This window comes from Mesoplodon densirostris, chromosome 10, assembly GCF_025265405.1.
Source record: "Mesoplodon densirostris isolate mMesDen1 chromosome 10, mMesDen1 primary haplotype, whole genome shotgun sequence".
Lineage (NCBI taxonomy): Eukaryota > Metazoa > Chordata > Mammalia > Artiodactyla > Ziphiidae > Mesoplodon > Mesoplodon densirostris.
Window position 1 is genome coordinate 60,449,154 of NC_082670.1, and position 25,337 is coordinate 60,474,490.

General features: G+C 42.0%; 1 protein-coding gene across 3 annotated transcripts in view; it reads left to right on the forward strand.

Annotated features, from left to right (window-relative positions):
• Positions 1 to 25,337, forward strand: part of STAC (SH3 and cysteine rich domain) — a 100,356-nt gene that overhangs the window by 62,938 nt on the left and 12,081 nt on the right. For all 3 annotated transcript variants that reach the window (XM_060110105.1, XM_060110104.1, XM_060110103.1), the window contains exons 6-8: positions 2,029 to 2,107; positions 10,261 to 10,325; positions 11,667 to 11,755. In XM_060110105.1, coding sequence (XP_059966088.1) covers positions 2,029 to 2,107; positions 10,261 to 10,325; positions 11,667 to 11,755 — 233 coding nt within the window. The remainder of the gene's footprint in view (positions 1 to 2,028; positions 2,108 to 10,260; positions 10,326 to 11,666; positions 11,756 to 25,337) is intronic.

Consider the following 25,337-nt stretch of genomic DNA (forward strand, 5'->3'; position numbering starts at 1 on the left):
TTTGCTTCCTTCCTGCAGGGTCAGTAGTAATGAACTTCAGCCTCTTGCCATCCTGGCAGTATTGTTATATCCTAAAGCGAACATGTTACCACATAGCAAAGGTTTATTTTCTTCCAGGGCTGTAGAGGCATTTGCTTTACATTGTTGCTGCCTGGCTGTTTCTAAATCATTAGGTTTCTTCTCATGTGCTTTCAAATGTTCTAGAATATAGAAGGCTTGATGGCTTTGGGAAGATCAGCAGAAACCAAATTCGAAAACTTTCTAGGAGTTGGTTAGCTAGTTTAGGAATAATCTTCAGTTTTGTAAGATTAAATCAACATAATAATAGCAACTTCTATTCAGAAATAGTGAGCTTCAGAGGAACAGCATACAAGTGACTTAGAGACCCTGTGACTTTTTTTTTTCTTCTTTCTGATGTGTCATAAAAGGAAGAATGGCTGAAATAAATCTTAAAGCTAAATTGTAAGAAGAAATCAGTCTCAGGAAGGTGGTACTAAAGTACCCTAGAGCTGATGAGGAGAGTTAGGAAGGCAAACTTGTTCCTCTCTAGTAAGATATAAATAAATTGTTTTACAAATATGACTCTCCTCTAAGGCCCCCTAAATTCCTCTTTTAAAGAGGCGAGAGACGCACAGATAGAAGTAAGGCATCTGACCCTTTGAAAGAGGCGATCTGTGGTGTAAATGTTTATTGACCAACGAGGGCTGGACCCCGACTTGTAGCATTTTCCAATTTCCATGCTGTAAATACTCCCACTGTGGCCAGTTTCAAGCTACTAGTGTGAGGACCCTAAAGGCTCTCACCAGCCCATGTGAGCTAGTCCAGCTATACTGCTGGGTGAAGCACAGTGCTTAAGAGACGAACCTAGAGAATGTTATGCTCAGTGAAATAAGTCAGACAGAGAAAGACAAGTACTGTCTGATATCACTTATATGTGGAATCTAAAAAATAATACAAATGATGGATATGCAAAACAGAAACAGACTCACGGATATAGAAAACAAATTTATGGTTCCAAAAGGGGAAAGGGAAGGGGAGAGGGACAGATTAGGCGTATGGGGTCAACAGATACAAACTACTTTACATAAAATAGATAAGCTGTAAGGATTTACTGTATAGCACAGGGAATTACAGCCATTATCTTGAAATAACTTTAACGGAGTATAATCTGCAAAGTACTGAATCATTATCCTGTACATCTGAAACTAACATAATATTGTAAATCAACTATACTTTAAAAAAAAAAAAAAGAGCATGGGCTCTGGAGACAACACCAAGGGTTCAAACCCCAGCTCCACCACCACTTACGAGCTCTGAGACCTCAAGTTGAGTTCTTGATTGTCTCTGGGCTTCAGATTCCTATCTGAAAAATAGGCCTATCAGAGGATTATTGTGAAGCATAAATGAGATGATTCATATAAAGTACGTAAAAACAGCACGTGCTAGATGATTGGTAACAATTAGCTATTTAGAGTGCTGCTTTATTATTGTTGTTATTTCTGTAACCTAAATTCTAACTATGACTTCTCTTATACACAAGAAAGGGCAGAATTTGTTATTACAAAAGCAATTCCTTTTCGCAGCAATGGAAACAACATTTAACTCATACCTAAGTTATGCATCCCTCAGTAGTGCATCTGGTTCTCTATAATTAATATTTAACACTCACCTAGAAAGAGCTGTAGTTCTACTGGCCATTTGAAGTGACAGGATGTGGGCAGGAATTCTGATTTCTCTCTGTCGTCTCTTCCTGGGAAGTAGCCTAACTATGGCCTGTGCATATAGGTACTCATTCACTTGTCATGTGCCAACCCCAGAGCCTGCTCTGGATGCTGGGAGGGAGGGACAGTGCCCGTAAGAGAGCACACAGCCTCTCTGAAGTTAACCAAACAGACAGAAGAGCAATGATGCGATTCTTAAGACAGTGTCATGTAAATTCCACCTTAGCTCTTCGACTGGTTTCACAGTCTCTGCTCAGTCGGCCTCTGAAATGACATTGCTCATTCCACGCTGTTCCCTCTTTTCAAGATTTCAGATCTTGTGGAGGTTCCTGAAGAGGCTGACGGGCCAGCAGGCGTGTATGGCCTACGGAAACGCAGCAACAGCGGTAAGTGGGGGGCGTGGGGATCTAGCACCACCCAGCACAAACGGGAATCACATCCATCATCCAGGTCAGCAGGCAGGCACACCTGACGTCCAGGCCTCTCTCTCTGCCAGCTCTGGAATTCAATCCGGGCAAGTGTTTGATATTCTGGAGGGAAACCGGGCATAATCACTGGTGGATTTCAGTGATTTGGCTATAACATTCCCTAAGTTCTGTCTTCTGAGTTCTCATGCCGTAAGGACATAGAGGTCCTTCCAGGCCTTTCTGTTAACACGTCACTTCCCCCACTGACCTACACTGGATAACAGAGCATCCCAGAGAGAACCACTCCATGTTACAACGGAAGTACTCCAGGAGAGGGGTGGTGCCAGGGAATGTGGACCTCACCTGGGCTCCTGCCCAGCAGAGAAAACTAAGACCCAAAAACTGATCTGCACAGTCTAGCCAGACATTTTTATTAATATCGTTTAGTTTGCTAATAGCGTAAGCCCTTCTTATAATAATTTCTAGAATACTTACTAGATGCTAACTACATGCTATTGCTTGCTAACATTGAGAAAGAACCTCCTCTTAAACCAGAACTTAAAGAAACATAACCAGCACCTTTTGCCTGAATCTTGATGAGCCTCTTGATGTCAACAACTACTTAATTTCCACTCATTTATCCAAAAACTATTTATGAAGTATTTACTACCGGCAGCAAAACTACATAGGTCACAAAGCTGTCCTTGGGTCACTCATAACCCAGCACGGTTGCAGGTCCTGACCTGTGTTGTTACCTTGGGCTGAATGCATTCTCCTGGCAGAAGTTATCCCTCGAAGCTCTAATACCCGTAGGTGAAGCACAGGGATGCACCACCTTGGACAGATTTTCCACTTGACTAAATGTCCCTGCCACTTCCAGACTGGAAGCACGACTTCTACATCAAATACCCCATAGCTGCTTTGTCAGCTGCTGTCTTACAGGGTATCACTTCACTTCCTTAGCTCTAGGAATCCATTCATTCTCTTCTCTAGTTAGGATGGGGCCTCGGCGATTCCCTCAGGCAGCGCCCCATGACCCTCCTTTCTAAATAAGCATCAGCGTCCATTAGGACCCCCTTTGCCAAGCCCACCCACAGCTGCTAAAGCACACTGCTAGGGTAAGAAGTCTTTGGCATCAAATGGGGAAAACACTACTTTCAGATCAGTGCAGACACCCGTCAAGCACTTAGCAGTGCCATTAGAAAGACAAATCAGAGAGTGCCAGCTGCCAGAGGACCTCGTGGCAGAGCAGTAACCCTGCAGGACCTCCCAGCCCACTTCTGTCCAGCATTGCAGATCCAGTAACTGAATTTGATGAGCAGCCCTGGAGTTTGTCAGTGTCTTAGGACCAAACTCACCAGAGGCTGGAATGTAAGCCAGAGCTGCATTTCAGTGCTGCAAGTCTGTCAGCTGTTCTGTCCCCTGAGTCTGAGTTCTGCCTGCCTTCTTCCCCCGATGCTTCTCACCAAATCGCAGGGGGCATCCTCATCATTAATTGCACTGGACATATTTGGTCCTTGGCCCCTCCTTGCTGTGGAGGTAGATGCTGGACTTCACTTAGTGATCATGTGGTCTTCAAGAGACCTAGCCTCTCTCTGCTTCAGTCACCTCACCTCTAAAATGAGGATAATAATAACACAAATCCATAGGGTGTTGTGATCTTTAAATGAGATAACAAAGGTAAGTACTGTGTGTACACTGATGACTCTAAAACTTCATTCCTAGCATTAGGCCTCTTTGCTGCCTTCTGGATGCCTGTAGCCTACTGGAAACGGCCATCTGAATGGAGAACAGGCATCTTCAAGTTAACACACCCAAATGGACTCTTGATTCCCTCACTCACCACCCACCCCCACCTACCGAAACCAGCTCTTCCTCAGTTGCTCCTGCTCTGTTGTAGGAATGCCATTTTACTAGACGATCAGGCCAAGACTTTTGGCATCAGCCTTGACACCCTTCTTCTCACACCTCTTATCCAATCTGTTGGCAGATCTTATCTGCTGCTATTCAAGATCACACCCAGCATGGGCCCACATCTTCCTTCTCTGCCTCCACCATCCTGGTCCAGCTTTACAGATGCTGTCACCCATTCCTCAGTAGCTGAGGTCTCTTTTTGCCCTGGGGATTTCTTCACTCAAAAATGGTCTTCTGGGCTTCCCTGGTGGCACAGTGGTTGAGAGTCCACCTGCCGATGCAGGGGACACAGGTTTGTGCCCCGGTCCGGGAAGATCCCACATGCCACGGAGCGGCTGGGCCCATGAGCCATGGCTGCTGAGCCTGCACGTCCGGAGCCTGTGCTCCGCAACAGGAGAGGCTACAACAGTGAGAGGCCCGCGTACCGCAAAAAAAAAAAAAAAAAAAGGTCTTCTTAGGGTTTTATAATGTGAACAGCTGTATTTAGGGATCATCAATATGAAGCACCATTGCTATTAATGAAGTCATCGTCAGGTCACGAAGTGTCAGAGATGCAGCCTAGAGCCTCACTAATCCACATGTGGCCCATGGACCAGCGGTCTGGGCAGAACTTGAGAGCCCGTTAGAAATGCAGAATCTCAGGCTGCCCCAGACCTGAAAAATCAGAATTTCCATATGGACCTGTGATTCATATGCTTGTTAACGTTTGAGAAGCTGGATTGGAGGCCATTTAGTCTAACCCCTCTCCTCCAATATACACACACAAACAGAGACACACAGACATATACACGCAACAAATACTGGATAGATAAGGAAATTGAGACGTGGAGTAATACACTCAAGGACACAAAGTTGATGATTTGCTGTCTCTTTCATGTTAAGGGGCATTTTCATAGTCTTATTCAAAGAAATCTGTTGAAAGAACTTAGCAAGTGATAAAACTCTAAAAAGCTTTGGATATCTATTAACTATTCCTTTGATCAGCAGTAGCTTTCTTCATGTGCACTCTTAGAAACAAGAGGGATTAATTATGCATCAGTTTGCTTCAAAACATGTTCCTTTGATTTGGATTTAATGCTTTGTCCATGTAGTTTGAGAAACAACAGAGAGAAAACACCCTGCTTATATATAGTCCAAGTTCCCAGTTGTCTTCTCACATTCTTGGCAAGGAGAGCTTCCGGTTCTGCTTTACCTGTTTCATGTATGTTCTAAAATGTACATAGGGCACACAGGTATTATTTCTGCCAACCAGATGTTATGTCAAAATCCTTGAGAAGTATTTCCAAGGCCACCTCAGAAGAAGGTACAATTCATACTCATGTCTTTAGTGCTAAGAGTGCAGCTCTCTGCTTTCTCTCTTATATTATAAAAGCTCTTGGGCAGGTCTGAGTGTTTCTGGTTGTTGTTTTCAACACTATTCCTGGGTGCATCAGAAATATACATGGGCAAATTTGTTGGTCTTCACCTTTGGCTTAAGTGCCAGAAACTCCACTGGAAGCAGGGTCATGAGCAGAGAGAGAAGCATCTATCTAATACATAGCCTCAAAATCACAAAAACTCAAGGAGAAATTGACGGAACTATTAGGAAATTGGCATCGCATCGCGCTTCATAATGAGAGATTTTAACACTTCTCTCAGTCACTGGCAAATCAGATAAACAAAAAGATTCAGTACAGACATGGAGGATCTGAGGACGCACTTGACAATCCAAATCTAATTGACTTTAATAGGATGCTCCAAAAGAATATATAACTGAATCACTTGGCTGTACACCTGAAACTAACACAATATTGTAAACCAACTATACTTCAATTAAAAAATAAGATAATAAAAAATTAAAAGGACACTCCATCTAACAAATGGGAAATTCACATTCTTCTTAAGAATGTATGGAACTATTATAAAAATTGCTGACACTTCCCTGACAGTCCAGTGGTTAAGACTCCGCACTTCCACTGCAGGGGGCATGGGTTCAATCCCTGGTCAGGGAACTGTATGCCACACAATGCAGCAAAAAAATAAATAAAATTGCTCACCTACTGGACCATACTGCAAGCTTCACACATTTCACAGAATTAATATGATACAGAACACATCTTTCTGACTACAATGCAAACAAGATAGAAATCAATATTCAAAATATAACTAGGAAAACCCATACTTTAGGAAATTAAAAACATATTTTTAAAAAGCTCATATGTCAAAAAAGAGAAGTCATAATGAAAATTGAAATATATTTAAAACTAAATAATAATGAAAACTCTAGCTATCACAACTTGTGGGATGCAGCTAAAATTGTGCCTAGAGTATTTAGCACTAAAATTATTACACTAAAAAATAAAAGCTGAAAAGTAATAATCTAAGCATCATATTCAAGAAGTCAGAAAAAGAAATAGAACAAACCCAAAGAGTGCAGAAGGGGGCTTCCCTGGTGGCACAGTGGTTGAGAGTCCGCCTACCAATGCAGGGGACACGGGTTCGTGCCCCGGTCCAGGAAGATCCCACATGCCACGGAGTGGCTGGGCCCGTGAGCCATGGCCGCTGAGCCTGCGCGTCCAGAGCCTGTGCTCCACAACGGGAAAGGCCACAACAGTGAGAGGCCCACGTACCGCAAAAAAAAAAAAAAAAAAGAATGCAGAAGGAAGGCATTAATAAAGACAAGAGAAGAAATTATTAAATGACACAGGTAGGTCAATAAATTCTAAGAACAGTTCTTTAAAAAAAATAAAATTTACAATCACTAATAATTTTTTTAAGAATAAGAGAGAGAGAGATGAAACAAAAAGTAATTAAAAAGGAGGAATATAACAGAGGTTGACCAGAAAGAAACTTATGACCAACTTCACACCAATACATTTAAAACTTTTTAAATGGACAGATGCCAAGAAACTTATCAATGACCGAAGTCTGACTCAAGAGGAAACAGAAATACGTAGAGAACTTGACTTCCAGTTATGGTGGATACACTCAATATTTTAAGATTTTGCACAACAAAAATACCAGGCCCAGACAACTTTATCCCAGACAACTTTATAAATAAATTCTACCAAATATTTTTTTTAATAAATTTATTTATTTATTTATATTTGGCTGCTTTGGGTCCTTGTTGCTGCACGCAGGCTTTCTCTAGTTTCAGCGAGCGGGCGCTACTCTTTGTTGCGGTGCGCGGGCTTCTCATTGTGGTGACTTCTCTTGTTGCAGAGCACAGGCTCTAGGCACACGGGCATCAGTAGTTGTGGCATGTGGGCTCAGTACTTGTGGCTCACTGGCTCTAGAGCGCAGGCTCAGTAGTTGTGGTGCATGGGCTTAGTTGCTCTGCAGCATGTGGGATCTTCCCAGACAAGGGCTCAAACCCGTGTCCCCTGCATTGGCAGGCGGATCCCTAACCACTGCACCACCAGGGAAATCCCTCCTTAAATGTTGGGTAGAGGGACTTCCCTGCACCACAACTACTGAGCTGGAGCTCTAGAGCCAGCGAACCACAGCTACTGAAGACCGCTCGCCTAGAGCCAGTGCTCGGCAACAAAGAGAAGCCACCGCAATGAGAAGCCTGCACACGGCAACGAAGAGTAGCCCCCGCTAGCCGCAACTAGAGAAAGCCCACACGCAGCAATGAAGACCCAACGCAGCCAAAAATAAACAAATAAGTAAATAAATTTATTTAAAAAAAAACATTTGAGGAAGGTAAAATTTTCAGATTACATAAGCTCTTTCAGGACAACAGGAGGTGCACAGGAGGACAGGCAGCAGCATTCTGTAACTTAATTTATGGGACTGGTATAATACCTCAAAATCAAAGGAAGACAGCATGAGACAGAATCGCTGGCTAGTCCCCCTCATGAGTATGGATGCAGAAATCTGAAACAAAATCATCCTAGTGCACTGAACCCAATAATGCATTTTAGAAAAGCAGTGCATAATTACCAAGTTGAACTTATTCTGGGGATGCAAATGTGAGTCAATGTCAAATAAGCTGATAATGTAACTTGTACATGACCAGGTTAAAGAAGAAAAACCAAATCATCATCTTGAGGCAGACATGGGCCTCCCAGGACTGCAAAGTAAAAAATAAAGACAGAATATAGAAGAGGAAAAGAGGAAAGCTTTTTGGGGACTAGCAAAAACTAAAGATTCATTTTGCATCTGTAACATTAGAAAATATGCCTGGGTAATGGACGTAGATTTTGAGTGTGTCCATGGGTGAAATCAACGGCCAAATTATTTTTAATGAAATGAATTAAAAGTACCAAACATAAAAGGTGTCTGATACATTTTTTTGATAAAATAGTTACCTTTCTTTATGCCTTTCCCCTCAAATCAGTCTTAGAAATAGCCAGAAGGAATGGTTTGTTTTTTTAAAAAAACTCATTTTTTTTTTTTGGCAGTGTTCCAGTTCTGTTTGCAACCATATAGCTGAAAACACATTGGGAGTCACTTCAAATAATTTTCAGCATAGTTCACAAAATGATACACATTTTTGTGATGACTAATGGACAGTCAATGAAAAGCTAAAATAATGTGAAATTACAAAATTATAAAATCAGTCAAACTGAATATTGCATATGTACCTTATGTAGTCCCCCTTTTAGATCAATCAAGAATTTTCTAAGATGCTCTTACCATGTTTCCATTCAAACATTCAGTATTCTCTAAATGTATCCAGTTTTATACTTATGGAATCAAATTATGCCAAGATTTCAGGTAATCACTTAAAACCAGAGAAAAGTGTGCTCGTCTCTACTCTTTAAACCGGGAAGTTGTGTAGCCAAATATGGAGGCAGACAAGGCCCTTCACTTTCCATTTTCCTACAAAGCAGAGCGCCTCCAGTGACTGCATATTGGCTTCCTAGGGATAATGGAATTGTACCCACAGGCTCTGGAACTATAAACCATGGGCAACAGATGTTTGCTAAGCATCAGTACATTTATAGGGGCTCTTGTTCTGAAGTGTGTTTTCTACATCACAGTTATTGAGTCCATTTTAAGGACAGTGGAGATTGTCGATGCACTAAATGAAAGAGGGTACAGAGTTTTCCGTGGTGTGTTTCTCTTCCTGTGCTGGTATCCTTGATCCTCTGAAGGAGGACCAAAGGGAAGACTAATGTGTTTTTTGTTTGTTTGTTTGTTTTTTTGCGGTACGTGGACCTCTCACTGTTGTGGCGTCTCCCATTGCGGAGCACAGGCTCCGGACGCGCAGGCTCAGCGGCCGTGGCTCACGGGCCTAGCCGCTCCACGGCATGTGGGACCTTCCCGGACCGGGGCACGAACCCGTGCCCCCTGCATTGGCAGGCGGACTCTCAACCACTGCGCCACCAGGGAAGCCCTAATGTGTTATTTTTTAATGTCAAGTCATCTAAAAGGTAGATTAATTTCAACACTACAACCCTATTGTATAGACTCGGAAACACTTGCTACCTTTTATTTTTATTTAAGGAAGATACATGATGTTGGTCTCTGAGATAATTGTGACTGATTGAACTAGCTAAGGCAGAGCCCCCCATACCCATCAGGGACCTCCCACAGCTGTGTGTGTGGACGGTGAAAACTCCTGCCCATTGTAAGGAGCCTTTTTCTTCAACGAAGGCCACAGAGTGGCTGCTTAACTGCAAAAGGCAGATAATTATGTATTCTGAGAATAAACTAAATGAGAAACCACTATTTAATTTTCTTTCTCAACAGCAGCCCCAGTGCATTGACAGTAAGAGATTGAGAAAGTATTTTGAAGTTTAAAACTAAAGCTTTACTCTGCAAATAGAATGTAGAAATCATTAAGAAACTAGAGTCAAGATGTTGAATAGAGATCAAAGAATCTGATATTTGAAAAACTGAATTCAAATACAATTAAATCAGGCCATACCTCACCTACCATCCCCTTAACAAATGATTTGATACATTTAACAAAGATTAATGACATGGTTTCTGCTCCTGAGAAGAACTCTGCCAAATGAGACCAAGCAATACAGGAGGATGCATGCTGGCCTGGAGGCCTGTACGAAGGTGTGGGCATACAGAGAGGGTGGTGCAGGATGCTCAAGGGAGACGGGGAGCATCACGTGGAAGATGACAGGAGAGCTGGGTCACTGAGGATGAGGAAAAGGCGGGGAGAGGTCAAGTCGAAGATATGGTGCTGGGAATAAATAAAGCTACATCTTTCAAGCATGTTTCCAAAACCTGATGACTGGATTCAGAAAGCCCCTGCTTTTTCTTGTCTCTTTCAGTGTTCACGTATCCTGAAAATGGCACTGACGATTTCAGAGACCAAGCAAAGAACATAAACCACCAGGTATTCATGGATGTCTTGGAAAACAGACTAGACAGGGTCCTTAGATCATTCTGTAGGTCACCACCCAAGTGGGTCATGAAATTGATTTAGGGGGTCCCAGACCAGCATTTTTAGAGAATAATGTAGCATAAGGTACATAGCATAGACATCATTGAGCAAAACAAATACTACAGTGCATCCAGGGTACAAAGGATAAGCATTATACTGTATGCTTTTGTTTCTGTTATGTATGTCACATACAAGTTGATATATGCTCTACAGTGTGTTAATTATATAATTATGTAATATATTATGACTATTTTAAAGTACATAAGTGTATATTTATTACATTTTATGTTAATTTACATATGCAATTAGAATAGAATAATATTTCATAAAATACTTGAGCTTTGGATAGCAGAGTGAATCACAGATAAAAAGAATGTAGTTGTGTACAACTTTTGTTTATATTTTCTATATATGGCATATATTTATTATACATTTAAATATATTATACAATTATATATTACATATATAGTGTATACATATGTAATGATACAACATACAATATCTGTTACATATTATATAATTTTAAATTATATATGTTATAAAGCATAAACATTTATATAGGATTAACATTTATGTAGTTAATAATAATAGCTAATGTTTACACAATACCTGTAAGACTCTTGTATAGTGTACAAATCGGGGACACAGTGGAATCGACCTCACAGGGCTGTTGTGAGTTTTGAGCATGCTAATCCATGTACCATAATACCTGGCACACAGTAAGCCATCAAAAATGGTAGCTTTTATCATCATTACTGCAAAGTTTCATAGCCAGTAGATGGTGATACCATAACATAAATTAAATCAGTCTAATGCCCAAATCTGTAATTTTCCACAACATGAGTGAACGAATTTCTGGATGAATATACCCAGATTCCTTTGATATGCTAGATACAAAATTGTAGGCTAACTGAAAAAAAGTCCATTTTAGGAAATGGAAGTTGTTTACTACTGTTCACATGTCTCCTGTCTATAGAGAGAATAGTCTCTCGCCTGGGCCCACCTTTCATGAACAACTATATCAAAGAAAAAAATTGATTCAAAGAAAATTGCAGTATTTCTGACAAAGAGTTCTACATAAATGTTTTCAAATAGTTTGTGGTGAAATCAAACTCAGCCAGGAAATGAAAAATAAATCTGTGTTTGGAGCAAAGTATTTAATAACAGTTAGGTATTTTAGCACTTAAGATCCATACACTGGAATTACATTTAACTTCTCCATTTCCTATTTTCTTTCTTCTCTCCATTTCTTCCTCCTTCCTTCTCTCACTTCTCTTTTATTTTCTCCTTCAGGGACCTCTTTCCAAAGACCAATTACAGATGAACACCTATGTTGCCTTGTACAAATTTATACCACAAGAGAATGAAGATCTGGAAATGAGGTAAAAATATTTTTAAAGGAAACAAAGAATGAAAGAAAAATTTTAAGTCAGTATCGTTCCATGTGAAAAAATATAATTCGATCTGTGCTACCTCCAAATGTCTTAGAGCAACTACTGTCAAATGTTAGTGTGCAGGGCTGGTTTTCACAGATTGCTGGACCTTATCCCGGGAGTTTGTGACTCAGCACGTCTGGGGTGGGGCTTGAGAATCTGCATTTCTAACTGGTCTGCAAGTGGTGCTGATGCTGCTGGTCCAGGGACCACACTTTAAAAAGCGCAGTTAGGGCTTCCCTGGTGGTGCAGTGGTTAAGAATCTGCCTGCCAGTGCAGGGGACACGGGTTCAAGCCCTGGTCCAGGAAGATCCCACATGCCACGGAGCAACTAAGCCCGTGCGCCACAACCACCGAGCCTGCGCTCTAGAGCCCACGAGCGACAGCTACTGAAGCCCATGTGCCTATAGCCATGCTCCGCAACAAGAGAAGCCACTGCAATGAGAAGCCCGTGCACCACAACAGAGAGTAGCCCCCACTCGCTGCAACTAGAGAAAGCCCGCGCGCAGCAACAAAGACCCAACGCAGCCAAAAATAAATAAATAAAATCAATCAATTAATTAATTAATTAATTTAAAAAGCGGTTAGCACATCGTCACCAGAGCTGCTGCTGGGAGTTTTCATTCAGGTTGAGCAACAGATGCACTTGGCATCCTGTGGGGTCTAACAGGGAACCAAAAATGTACTTACTGCCCAAATTAACACTGATTGACCAATCAAATTAAAACTCTTTGTTCACCCTGCTGGAGACTGGCAGCTCCCCCTGGCTCCTACCCGGAGCTACTTCTGTTTCAGGAGTCATCCCACTTCAGGGTAACTGAAACGGGAGGACAGGTTAGCCTCGGGGTCCTCGTCAGGTCCTTCTCTGGACCACAGTCTCTTCGTGTTTCAGGGGTAGTGTGACTGGAGTCAGTCCTGTGTTCACACCCTACTTGCTGTGTGACCTTAAGCAGTGTCTGAACATCTCATTACTCTGGTTTCCTTACTTATAAATGAATAATAATGACCTTTTCCCCTTAAGGCACTTGTGAGGGTAAAATGAATAAGGTTCCCAAAATATACAGCACCGTCCTGGTAAACACTCAGGAACTGGTAGTAAGATGTTTGCAGTGTCGTGTTCACTGGCTTATCTCAAAGAAAAGAACTCACTCCTTCCCTCCATTTATGACCCAAAACACAAGTAATCTCAGGAGAAGGCTTTGGTGTTTTCCAGTCCTAGAGCAGGATACAAGGGGCTGCTTTTGTAGCCAAATGGGCCCTTAGAGATGGGTTCTTTCCTCTTCTGAAGAGCATGGAGAGAGAAATCAGCACAGAAGACCACTTAAATGTCAGAATATTAGGGAAATAGCCTCCATTTTTATGGTGGACTCCACTTGTCCAAATGCCATGTAGGTCAAGTTATCAGTCACTGATCATCCCTGAAGATGGCCCTGGAACACCTTGTTTCCACCCTGGAGCTCTTTGAACGTTTCCGCATCTCAGGTCTGTGCCATTTCCCCAGCATGGTCCCTCTGGCTTTTGCCTGAATATAGTTCCTCCTCAGTGAAATCAGCCTTCTCTTCCACTTTCCCCAAATCCCCTTAAAAGGAGAGAGCTACCAAAAACCTCCATTTAGACCCTGTTTCCCGGGGCCCATATGCCACCGGGATCAACGCTGGCAGCTCAGCTGCCCCTCCTGGTGCAACACCCAGCGGGACTCCGTAGCAGATGTGGGTGTCCTGCAGGAGTCTGGGAATGCCCCCGCTCACACCCAAGGTCAGTTTTCATTATTCGTCTGTGGTCTGCTTCCAGTTGATTCTTGGACCTTTCCAGGGCAGAGTTCAGGCCTGGTTCCTAGCTCCTTAGATTCCTTCAGACAATTAGGTTATTGTACATCTGAATGTTCTCCATCCTTGAGGAAGAATCACCATGCTGAACTCACTGGCTGGAGTTGTAAACATTACCTAAACAGCCTGGCTTAGGTGCAGCAGGATGAGATGGCATTTGTCAGGTGAAGCCCTGTTCCATCAAAGATACAGCAAACTCTGCTAGGCAGAGGCTGCCTAGAATTCATCGCTGAGGTGGTGCCTTGCCCTCAACTGACAGTCCACGTTAACTATCTGCTGATGAAACAAGGGTGACTTGTATTTACTTTGCAATAAGTAGTATACTGGGTCCTTCTTGAGATTATCATTTGGGTGTCTAGAATTTAAAATTTAACAACTCCCCTTTATGCAGATCCCACAGTTTTGTATTAGAAGATTGTTCTGAAGTCGTCAGATGGAAAAAATAACTCCAGAGAAATCTAGACTATTACTGGGGTACTGAGGAGTAAAGTCTAGCTGCCTGGCGGTGGTCGTAAGTTTTTGTGCTTAGGTTAGTCGGTTACAGGCCTTTAAAAGTCAAGTTGTCTGGTCACGAATCAAATGTTTACAGTCTGCTTCGAGGCAAACCAGGACTGTTCACTCCCAGAAGTGAAATATCTGCGTTACATAGACTGCAAGATTCGAGTGATAAATCATACTCATTTTTTTTTGCAAAGAGATTGTAGGTTCCCATTTTAAAAGCCAAGCTCTTGATTTAGAATGTGTAAGGCAATGCTTCGGGGATTTAGTATCATTCCTTGAATGAACTGGGACTTTGTGAATTATCTTTTTCTCCTTAAACCATGCAGTAGAAAAAATCCTTTTAACAAAATACCATTCTCATCTCTATTTTCTGACAATAGGGCCTTACCTAACTTTCTGAACCTCTGTTTTCTCATCTTGAAAATAGTGATAATAAGCCCTGCCCTCATAGGATGGCTGTGATTAAATAAGATAACATAGTAGGAACTTAATAATATTGGTTCCAGTCAGTTCTGTTCATACTCCAGAGGTAGATGCTTCCTTTTCAGACTTAAGAAGTGAGAGAGAAAGAATGACATACGCCATGGATTCACCGAATGTTTAGGAATAAAGAGTGTGGGCATCACCTGACCTGGATTCAAGCCCTCGCCAAGCCACTCACTTAGCTGTGTGACCCCCATGAAGCCTGAGAAAGTTCCACAAGCCATCTGAGCCTCTGCTTCTACACTTGTGAAAGGAGATAATCATTGTGCCTGCCTTAGATCTGCTCATGACGCTCAAATCTTTGTTTAAAACTCTCTAATGTCCTCCCACTTCCTTGGGTCAAGATCAGAATACTTACAGGGACCTCCGGGACCCACACAGTCTCATCCCTGGTGACTTCTCTGCTTTGTCTTGCACCATTGTTCCCCTCACCTCTCTGCTCCATCTTCTGTTCCCAAAAGGACCACACTCTCACCTGCCAAGGAATTTTTCTTCCTGCAGTCTGCTGCTCCTCTCCCCTCAGCCTCCTAGCCATGCACCACCACCACCATCTCACACACACACACACACACACACACACACACACACACACACACACACCCCTTCTTCCAGTTGACTGTTATGCACCCACTAGATCTCAGCTCAGATTTCTCTTCCTTGGTGCAGCCTTTCTTGATACACACAACCTGGGTGATGAGATCTTCTGTTACATACTTTCGTGACACCATATTGCTTTTCTTCAAAGTACTTACCTCATCTTGTATCTATATATTTCTTGAGTTACTTCGTTAACTTCTATCTCCCTTGTAAAGCCCATGAGAACGAGTCTGTATTTGCAAACCCTGGAGTGTAGTACAGTTCTTGAGATATAGTAGATGCTTAATAAATATTTCATGAATGAATGAATGAGTATTGTGGAGATTAAATGAATGAACCAATGTCGTGCCTGGCATATACAATTAGTGGGCAAAGAAAGTCCATGATAACATAATGGAAACTATAAAAGAGGAAGGAAACCCAGCTCAGAGGGTTTAACCAGGACCTGTTTCCTGGAGGAGATGGGTTTTGAGCCCAGGATGAATATGATTTGTCCAGAAGAAACTGTAGAAAAAGAGACCAAAAGTAGCCCATAGGTGTATTCACAAAAAACGAGAGTTTAAGACAATCTTACAGAAGCCCCGCTAAGCCAAACACAGTTTGGGCATGGAGGAGTGAGCCTTAGAGAGGAGGAACCCAGAGTGCTACCTCCTTATTCTTAGGGCAGTGGTACTCCTCTGAGAATTTCTGTGGTCCCATCACTGGTCTCCAAACGCTGTCTAAAGGCAGAGGCTTCACACAGTCAGCTTTGCTACAGTTTCAGGGCAAACTTCCTTCATAAATTCATCTGCTATTACCTCCCCAAATCTCTGGAGCTTTCAGATCATGATAATCTTCCCACCGTCATGGGCAGAGAGCAGGAGAGAACAAGGGCATAGGGCAGAAAGGAGCAGTGTCTAAGAGTCACACCTGGGGCTGCCTTCCACCTCTGACACCTGCTAGCTACATCAGTTTGAGCAAACTGTTCAATCTCTTGCAGTCTCTGTTTTCTCCTTCCTAGGGAGACAGAGTATTTAATGAGATAATGTCAAAAAAAAACGGTGAGATTTCATGCCCAGGACAGAGTGAGGTGCACAATATGTATATATATATATATATATATATATATTTTTTTTTTTTTTTTTTTTTTTTTTCCTGGCTGCGTTGGGTCTTCGTTGCTGCGCATGGGCTTCCTCTAGTTGCAGCGAGCGGGGGCTGCTCTTCATTGCGGTGCACGGGCTTCTCATTGTGGTGGCTTCTCTTGTTGCAGAGCATGGGCTCTAGGCACGCGGGCTTCAGTAGTTGTGGCACGCAGGCTTCAGTAGTTGTGGCATGCGGGCTTTCAGTAGTTGTGGCTCACAGGCTTTAGAGCACAGGCTCAGTAGTTGTGGCGCACGGGCTTAGTTGCTCCGTGGCATGGGGGATCCTCCCGGGCCAGGGCTCGAACCTGTGTCCCCTGCACTGGCAGGCGGCTACTTAACCAATGCACCACCAGGGAAGCCCACACAATATATTTTAGATACCTTCTCTTCATAATTTGCATCTTTTCACAATATGTTTTATTTCCTGGTCTTCTGATCAATTACCCTAAAGATATATAGTAGAGAAAACACAGTTTAAGTCTCTGTCTCGCCTTTGAGCACATCCAAGGAGACTTTATCTAATTGGTCTGGTGATAAGGATGCTGTGACACCCTGTCCCTCATCTTCTGAGTAGGTTTTGTGGTTGCTGACATGACATGCTCTAGGTATGGAATTTCACCACTGATACACAAGTTGTGATGCCATCATGCAGGGCTCTCCAGAGCGTTGCTGATGATTTGAGGTCTCATAACGTTAAAGAGGCACCCGGGTTCCTCTGTCTAAGTGTAATGAGCATGTATAGTAGATAACTTTCTGTCATTAAGGGTCTTAGACAATTTCCACCAAAAACTCTTACTATCAAGTTGTTGAGGAGTCCTGAAAATTACACTTTATGGAATGCCAGCTTAATTCATGAGCAAAGCTTTTTAAAATGCTAGTTGAAATACAAACTGGAGAACCCCATTATAATCAGGACTGGCTTCATTATCATGCTACACTGCCTTCACAAAGGTCCTGTGTCAGTCATTCTGGCCAAGTGTGTATGTGTGTGACACATCACATATGCACATACACTCCCACACACTCACAGATGCACACAAACTCACACACAGTCACACACTCACACACATACATACGCACACTCAAATACACCTGCATTTTTACACACACATATTAGCAAAAGCTTGATAACCCATGCTTAGCCTTTTGATGAAAGTAAATCCTGCCCTCCACATTTACACTGTAACCAGCCTCATTACCCTCACTGCTTCTGGGTTCAGAAGTCTGCAAAACATTCACGGAGATATCAGTTATTATTCACACCAATGCATCTTTTTAAAATCAGTAAGAATAACTTCAGTGGCTTTGCCAAGTTGACATACCATTTAAATAATCAACAGATGTAAAAAACTTTGAATAAGCACAAACCCCTAAAACACAGTAGTGACTCTGAAATAAAAGATCAAGAATAAATAAAAGACTCTAAGGTTCAAATACATATTTTAGTGACCATACCCATTCCAAAGAATCCATTTTGGTTTTCCACATCTAAATCATTTTCATTTTTATTATTTGTCCCCAGAAAGATTTATATGATAATGGCCATGTTTCATAAGGGGGAAAAAAAGAGAGGAAAAGAATTCTTATGGGCCAAGAGAGGGAATGAGGAGACTGCTGTTCGAATATTATTAAATTTTAAGGGAGATACAAATTAATTGCCACTCCATGTGTGTGTGTGTCAGAACACCTAAATTTGGGGGCCTTAAAAGAAAAACATATCTTCTTTTGTAACTCCAAGTTAGATTCCTGATTTAGAGTCTTGAATTGCCAGATTCTTTCTTGGAAGCAGTGAGTCCTGGATTTTTCCATGGGTGAGTCTGAACAAAGCCAAGCAAGCCGTTGTCTCATTAACTAATATTCACAAGAACCTCTGGAGATGGGATGGCCTGAATTCACCTCTTCCTGATTTATTGAAAGCACCACTTACAATCAGGTTAAAAGGGATTTTAACCCTTGTATGGCTGTTCCAGGATTTGTTTCATCTACCCACCACTCATCACGTGGTGAATGAGCATGTACTCTCTGCAGGGGGAACAGTTCGCAGGCCCTGTCCTCAAAGAGCTCCAGTGGCCATAAGGCTGAGAGCCCTAGACAAGAAAGTACCTCCAGTGTGAGGTCTTGTGGGCGGGGATGCAGTCCAGGCTGCTGCTACTGCACCTCAGGAAGGCATTGAAGCGTCACCAAGGAAGAATCAGTGCTTCCGACCACATCATCCCACTGCAGAATAGGATTGTGACCTAAAACCTAAAAGGAAGAGAGGAAGGAAACTAATATTTAGGGAGCATCTACTATGTATCAAGTTCTTTACAATACATCATTTCATTTAATCTTAAAAAAAGAAGAAGAAGAAGAAGAAGGCATTGAAGCAGCCTTGGGAAGCCAGGGAAGGCTTTTCAAGGAGGTGGCATCACAGCCTAGCCAAGGCTTCCAGATAGAGGGGACATGGGTGCCTGTGCGGCTTAGATAGTGAGCAGTCATTCTATTCTCTCTTTCCAGGATAACAGTAGAATAAGTTAAACTATAGAACAAGAGAATTATTTTAAGAGGTGCCAAATGCGAGCCAGTTGCAAACCCCATTACAAAAGAAGTGGAAATTCATCGCAGAAACATATTTAGATTCTTACCTTCCTCCCAGTCTAGCGAATGGACTAGGTGTCCAAGCATAGCAAATGGACACCTAGCTGTTTAGTTCATATTCCAATGAGACAGTTTATGGTCCTTTACCCTTTTGAGGGGAGGGAGGGAGAACCAAGTCCAAGAACTCAGAAGTAGAAAGTGGAGGCTCAGAGCAGTTACACAGGGAGGCTGACTCTCAGTCCACTTGTCTTTCTCCCACCCTAAACTTTCCATCCTACATTGACTGTGGTAGGTTTTCTCTCTGATAAGGTTGACAATTTATATTAATCAGCAGATTCAGATAATGCATTAATTTCTCCCATTTTGGCCACACACATCACTCCTTATAAATCTATTTGGATTATTAAGTCTGGTTCAAAAGAACAGGAAGCTTGTGATCTATAGAGTGGGTTCATGAAAAGTCACTCCTTTTCAAGTGACTCAAGGTCACTTGAGTCAAGGATAATTTTTAAAAATTAAGATAAAATCACAGCTGTTATACAATTATAAAATGAGCACATGTCAGAAATTTAATTTGAATCATTAATGAATGAGAGAACCAGTACAAAGGAGAATTCACACAGCACCCATATATAGGCAATTAAGAGTGCTGATGTGAATTTACAAATAGATGCAAAACGGGTCAGTATTCACAGGGTAGTAATTGACTACATTCTGCCAGACACAATTCACTTGCATTTCTATAGATAAGGATCATTTGCATTATTGCAGAGATGTACAATAGCTCAAAGACATTGAAAGGGGGAGGTGACCCAGAAAGGCATACCACACAGGACACCAGATCAGTCATCGGTTTTGCCCATTTCAAAGTCTTCCAAATTGTCCCTGACAGCCCCTTGCATTCTTTTCACAAATCTGTGGGGTTATTCAAACAAGTAGTATCTTACAGAGAAAATTATGGTTAGGATGGTTAAACCACATGTTCCAATCCTTAAGAATCTCCTGGAGAATGTTATTAAAATAGGGACTCCTGGGCTGCACCCAGATCTAGAGAGTCACATCCCACTTGGAAATCTGTATGGTTAAGTATTTCTCTGGATTCTGATTACCTGCCAGATTTGAGAGCAACTGTGACCTATCAGACTTCTCCAAAGATGCGTAGTGTGCCAGTGACCAACCCAAAATGCAGGTTTCCTGACCCTCAGCCGATGCTCAGTACACTGGTCTGCATTGGGGCTTTTTATTTGGTAATGTGCTTCACTCTGTAAGGTTTTATAAACCCTCCATAAGATAAGAAAAGGAGAGCCCTTGAGACAGGGTAAGACAAAATAAGACTCCCTTGGTGTCTCGTTTCCATTCTCTAAGTACATTACTGCTTGGCAAATGCATCAACTTAATTAAAACTAAACGTAATTCTTATGTACCAATTTGATTTAAAAATAATCTTCACAGTCACCAGGACATCAAAATGCAATTAAGGCTATTTGAGGAAAGTCTCTGATGCATATTATGCTCTGATGCTGCACTATGTCAAGAAACCCAGATCTTCCTGAATGTCACTAATGTGTTTAGGAGCCTCCCTCTCACTCAAATGCCTTTTTCAATTAGGTTCTGGAGAGCATGATCCATGACAGTTCAGGAACATTTACCGCATCCCATCCAAATGGCCCTTTAGCTGAATGCTTTTTCTCTGAGCTGGTCTCTGGACTTGAGAAGGTGCAGGCAGTCTTATGGACGCCAGGCTTAAGACAAAATCAAACTACAGAGTTCAGGAGTTCCTTGTTACCAATCCATGTGCTGAGACTATAAAAGGCTCCGGACCAGGATTATAGAAATTGAGAAATGGGTCTAGTGAAAAATTAAGCAGTAGATCTAAAATTAATGGAGCAGTTTGGTGGGCCCCTTTTTTATTCCCCTTGTCTTGGTTTCTCCAGGAGATCTGTTTGGGCCCAGTGACCATGGTTGATGTAAGCTTGATTTAGGGTTCTTTTTGCCTAATGAATGGGAAAGTGTTAAGAAATTTTTTAAATCCTCAAATAGTTGCAGAGTAACATGGGCAATTCCAAGGAGTTTTCACAAAGTTTGGGTGGTACAAGAGGCAGCTGGATCTAGTGGAGTTAGTGGTGGAATCAAACCCTGCCTATAAGTGGTAAAGTCTCTCTTGACCTTCTTACTTGTGTGAAAATGCTACTGGTCACGCCCACTTCATTCAGTGAACATTGCAGTCCCCTCCAGGCTGTGTGGGAGCCCCTCAACCCTTCCATCATCTCCCCTGCAATCAGCCACCTGCGTGGTAGAATCCTCACTCCACCCCGGGCCCTGCCACACCTTTGTGGTCACTACCTGGAGTCAAGATGCAAAAGAGATGAGGGCTGGGGGCATAAAGAGAGGGAAACACTTTTCCAAAACTCTGAATCACATCAAACTTCAGTGTCAGAAGCCACTTAAGAGGTCAAAGGCTATCACATTAAGGAACTGTCCCTGCCAGAACCTAAGGAGACACTCATTTAAAAGTACTGATTACTAAATCTCATTTCCCAGTGAAAAATTGCATTTTTAGGAGGATATTAGAATTTTTAAGCCTTTATTGTATATCAGCCACAGTGCTGAAGACTTCCGCATATGCATTCTCATTTAATTCACATAGCAATTTTGCCAAGTAAATATAGTTCACTGTATAGAGATGGATATACGAATATAGATATAATGCATAGTTTGTAATTATGTAAATATAATTGAGGTAGCTGAGTCTCAAAGAGGCATGTATGTTTGCAGTTTTTGTTTGGGGTCAATTCCACACATGTTTGTGCCCCTCGAGCATATTTCTTCTCAGTTAGCAATGGCACTATAAGTTACCAGTTTACATGTCTTTCCCTTTGAGATCACCAACATCTTGATGGCAATAACTATGTCTTAACAACCATAATAGTCACCATCTCTTGTGGGCTTATCTAAACGTGCTTCACAAGTATTAATTCATTTAATCCTCAAAAAAATTGAGGTAGGTACGATTATTATCTTCACCTGACAGATAAGAAAACTGATGCATAGAATAATCCTTTCATCTTTGTACCCTGAGTGCGCACCCAAGACCTAACGTGTCCTAAGCATTCAAAAAATACTTGAATGCCATATAATTTCCTTCGGCTCAATAGACAAAGATGGAGGGATAAAGAAAGACAAATTTCCTTTGTTGTCCAAAATATTCAGTACATCCAAAACATTATGAAAGCAAAGAAGGCCCAGAGCATACTGCCTTGTCCATGGGCTTCCCATAGGAGGGCCGAGCTGAGGTCTCAGACAGTGGAGAAGGTATTTCTCAGAAGCAGTGACCATTGGAAGGGTGTCAGTTATCTCCACCCCTAGGAATCTGTGCTCTGTGTGGGGACTGGAGAGAGGCTGGTTGGGGGGCCTCAGGACAGCTCACAATCCACCCTCCAGGAGCTCCCACCCATGAAAGACTCAACCATCTTCATAACACCTTGCAGAAGAGTTCCCTGTAGATGGCCAGGCTCGCTTGCATCATTCATACGCTCCATGTACACTGTGCCCTCTGAGTCCCTGAAACCAGTTTACTTGGTTGAGGGCGAGATGGGTTCTGTGTCCAAGTGGAAAATCGAGAAATGAGGGAGGCAGGGGACTGCTGGAAGTGACCCCAGATAGCAACCATCAGGCTCACATGCACATACACATAAACACACACACACACACACACACACACACACACACAACTCTGTCCTCCTCACCACGAAGCCATGATTTTGTAGTTAGCTTTGTTATTTTATTCCTACTCCTATTGATAACCCACAGTTCCCCTCATCATTTCAAGATGTTCCATGAATCATGACATAACCAACCTGAAAATTTTCCTCTGGGTTTAAGACCAATTTTACTGAACAAACAAAAAGAAAAGGCCAGCTGCAGTGTTCTGATCTATCTGCTCCAAGTAGGAGACTCATGCTTGTGTTGTGTCTGAAGAGCCTTGTACTTTTTATCAATGTATAAAATTCTGGGTTACAATACAGCAGAATTTTTACCTGAACTTAGGATGCTCTGATTGATTGGATTAAGCAAAAGTAAGCTTTTTTCAGTATTTGGGAACCTGATGAGTTCATCTCCAAGATTTGGAAATATAAAGTTAAATTATAAAATCGATATACAATGGATCAGGAACATAAAGTCACCTGGAAGAAAGAAAATAGCTGTTAGACCAGAGAAGGACTTTCTTCTAACATGCCTGAAGTGTGATAATGTGAAATAAGAAAGAACTGTTTCATGGAAAGGGGCCTGGTCAGCCACAGAGGCATGAAACAGCTAGGGGCAGAGAGTCATGCGCTGGCAGTGTCCATCCTAGGACCAACCAAGGGAAGGAGAATTTTAAGCATTAGGCCTCCATTTCTCCAGGATCAATGGCAAGGCTCTTCCTGTGTACAGCAGGTAGGCAGAGTGTTGACTTAGTTCTTTGATGGCAGGACATGGCACTCTGACACCACAGGTAGGAGAAGAGAACTAAGTTGAGAACAGGTTAGAAGAGAACTCACAGTTGAGAGTAAAGGGCTGCCACACAGGGCCACACTGGCCGACCAGGGAGTCAGGGTAACAGCAGCTGGAGCTGTAGGGGCAGCTTACGTATGGTCAGCACTGGGATTAGTGAGGTTTCCCAGGCTTCCTGTGGGTTAGCTAATTTGAATAATTTCACAGGCTCCAGGGTGCAGAGGCTGTCTCTAGCTGTCTGGTACCTGACCCCAGGGCATTTAGGGATGGGGCTGGTACATAGTGCCCCGGAGCATCCGAGCCTCATAAAGGAAGTGGTGTGGGTGTTGATTTAATCAGATGTTTAAGGGGGAACTGACCAATCTCTTGCCAGAGTTTCAAAACTGGTCAAGACATATTTTAAAAAATAAATTTAAAATCTTATATTACACAGAGTGATTTTACCTTGCATGCCTACTCAGATCAACTGCCTGGAGCCCAGTGTGGGAAAGGATCTAAAGCAGCCTCAGTGGGGAAGAATGCTAGGAAGAGAAGAGAAGAATGCCAGGCAGAGGCAAGAGGGCAGTAGACATCCCACAAGCCACATGTGTGCTTGCCCAAATGTTAGAGAGTTGTTGTCTTGGATTCAAGTGCCGCCCTAGAGTAAGATCCTCCCCAGAGTGAAAAAGAGACATTAGCTGTCTCTGCCTGATGATTAGAGTATTTAAATAATATCATTAGGGGTCCACTCTTATTCTTTATGACTGCATCCTGTTTATTTCCTTCATATATATTTATTAGTTATATACATATACACATTCTATATTTATTAAAAGTTTAATTATGCATTTGCTTGTTATCTATCATTCTCACTAGAATATTAGCTCCAGTGAGGACTTTACTCACCAAAGTATACCCAGTGCCTAGTAAAATCACTCTTTCAGAGTCAGCATTCTGTAATATTTGTTGAATGAGTGGGTAAACAAAACAACAAAGGATAAAGGGATGAATGTAATTCTCCTCACTCACCAAGGAATTTTAGATGCTGGCAGTGCTCTTTTATAGGAAAAGACAGAAACCCTATCACACTGTCAGGATGTCAGGATGTCTGGTCTTTCTCATAAAATTATACCTTGTATTCCAATGAGTGCCTTATCCTAATGTGTGGTTTAGTTAATATAGGTCATGGGCTCAGGGACTGTCCACATCTGGGCACGGTGAAGACTGACTCTCTAGACCATAAAAATAGAAGCTGGATTCAGGCAGCACTGTTTTACACCCTTAGGAAAAGTCGCCTCTTCCAACGTTGATTCCCTACTTATAATTTCTACCGAACCATCAGCAAAGTCACTGTAGTTTAACACATGGTTTCTTAGGTTACTAGGCTAAATAACATCTGCTGGAGCTAGAAGGACTTTTCTACATTGACTTTTATCCTTGCTGCTTAATTAAATCCCTCACCTGAGAAAAGAGTGATTTTCAACCTTCTCACTTTCTGTGGCATCAGCATGATACTGTGACTGTTGAAATACCAAAATGCCAGTTGTGTTTAATGCTTCAGGTGCAACAAGCCTGTTATATTTGGAATCCCCTAAGAAGATAGATATTAACTGAAAATTGAAAATGACAGCAGAGGAGATGGAACCAGAATAACAAAAGGAGCACACAAATCTACTTCCCTTCTTGCTCCAATCCCTTAAAATGTCAGAAAATATATTTTTTAAAGAATACATCCATCATAGTACTAGAAAATAAGAAATAACACTATCAGAGACCAAAAAATCTTAGGAGTTTCCTGGGAGACTACAGCAAATAGAGAACAAGGCAGATGACCAGAGACCAAAGGATGCTCAGGAAAGAAACAAGTTTAAATGTAAGAGCACAAAAGAGATACTGAATTCACAACAAGTTCATTAAAGAGCATGATGGTGTCTTGGTGACTGAATTGTATTA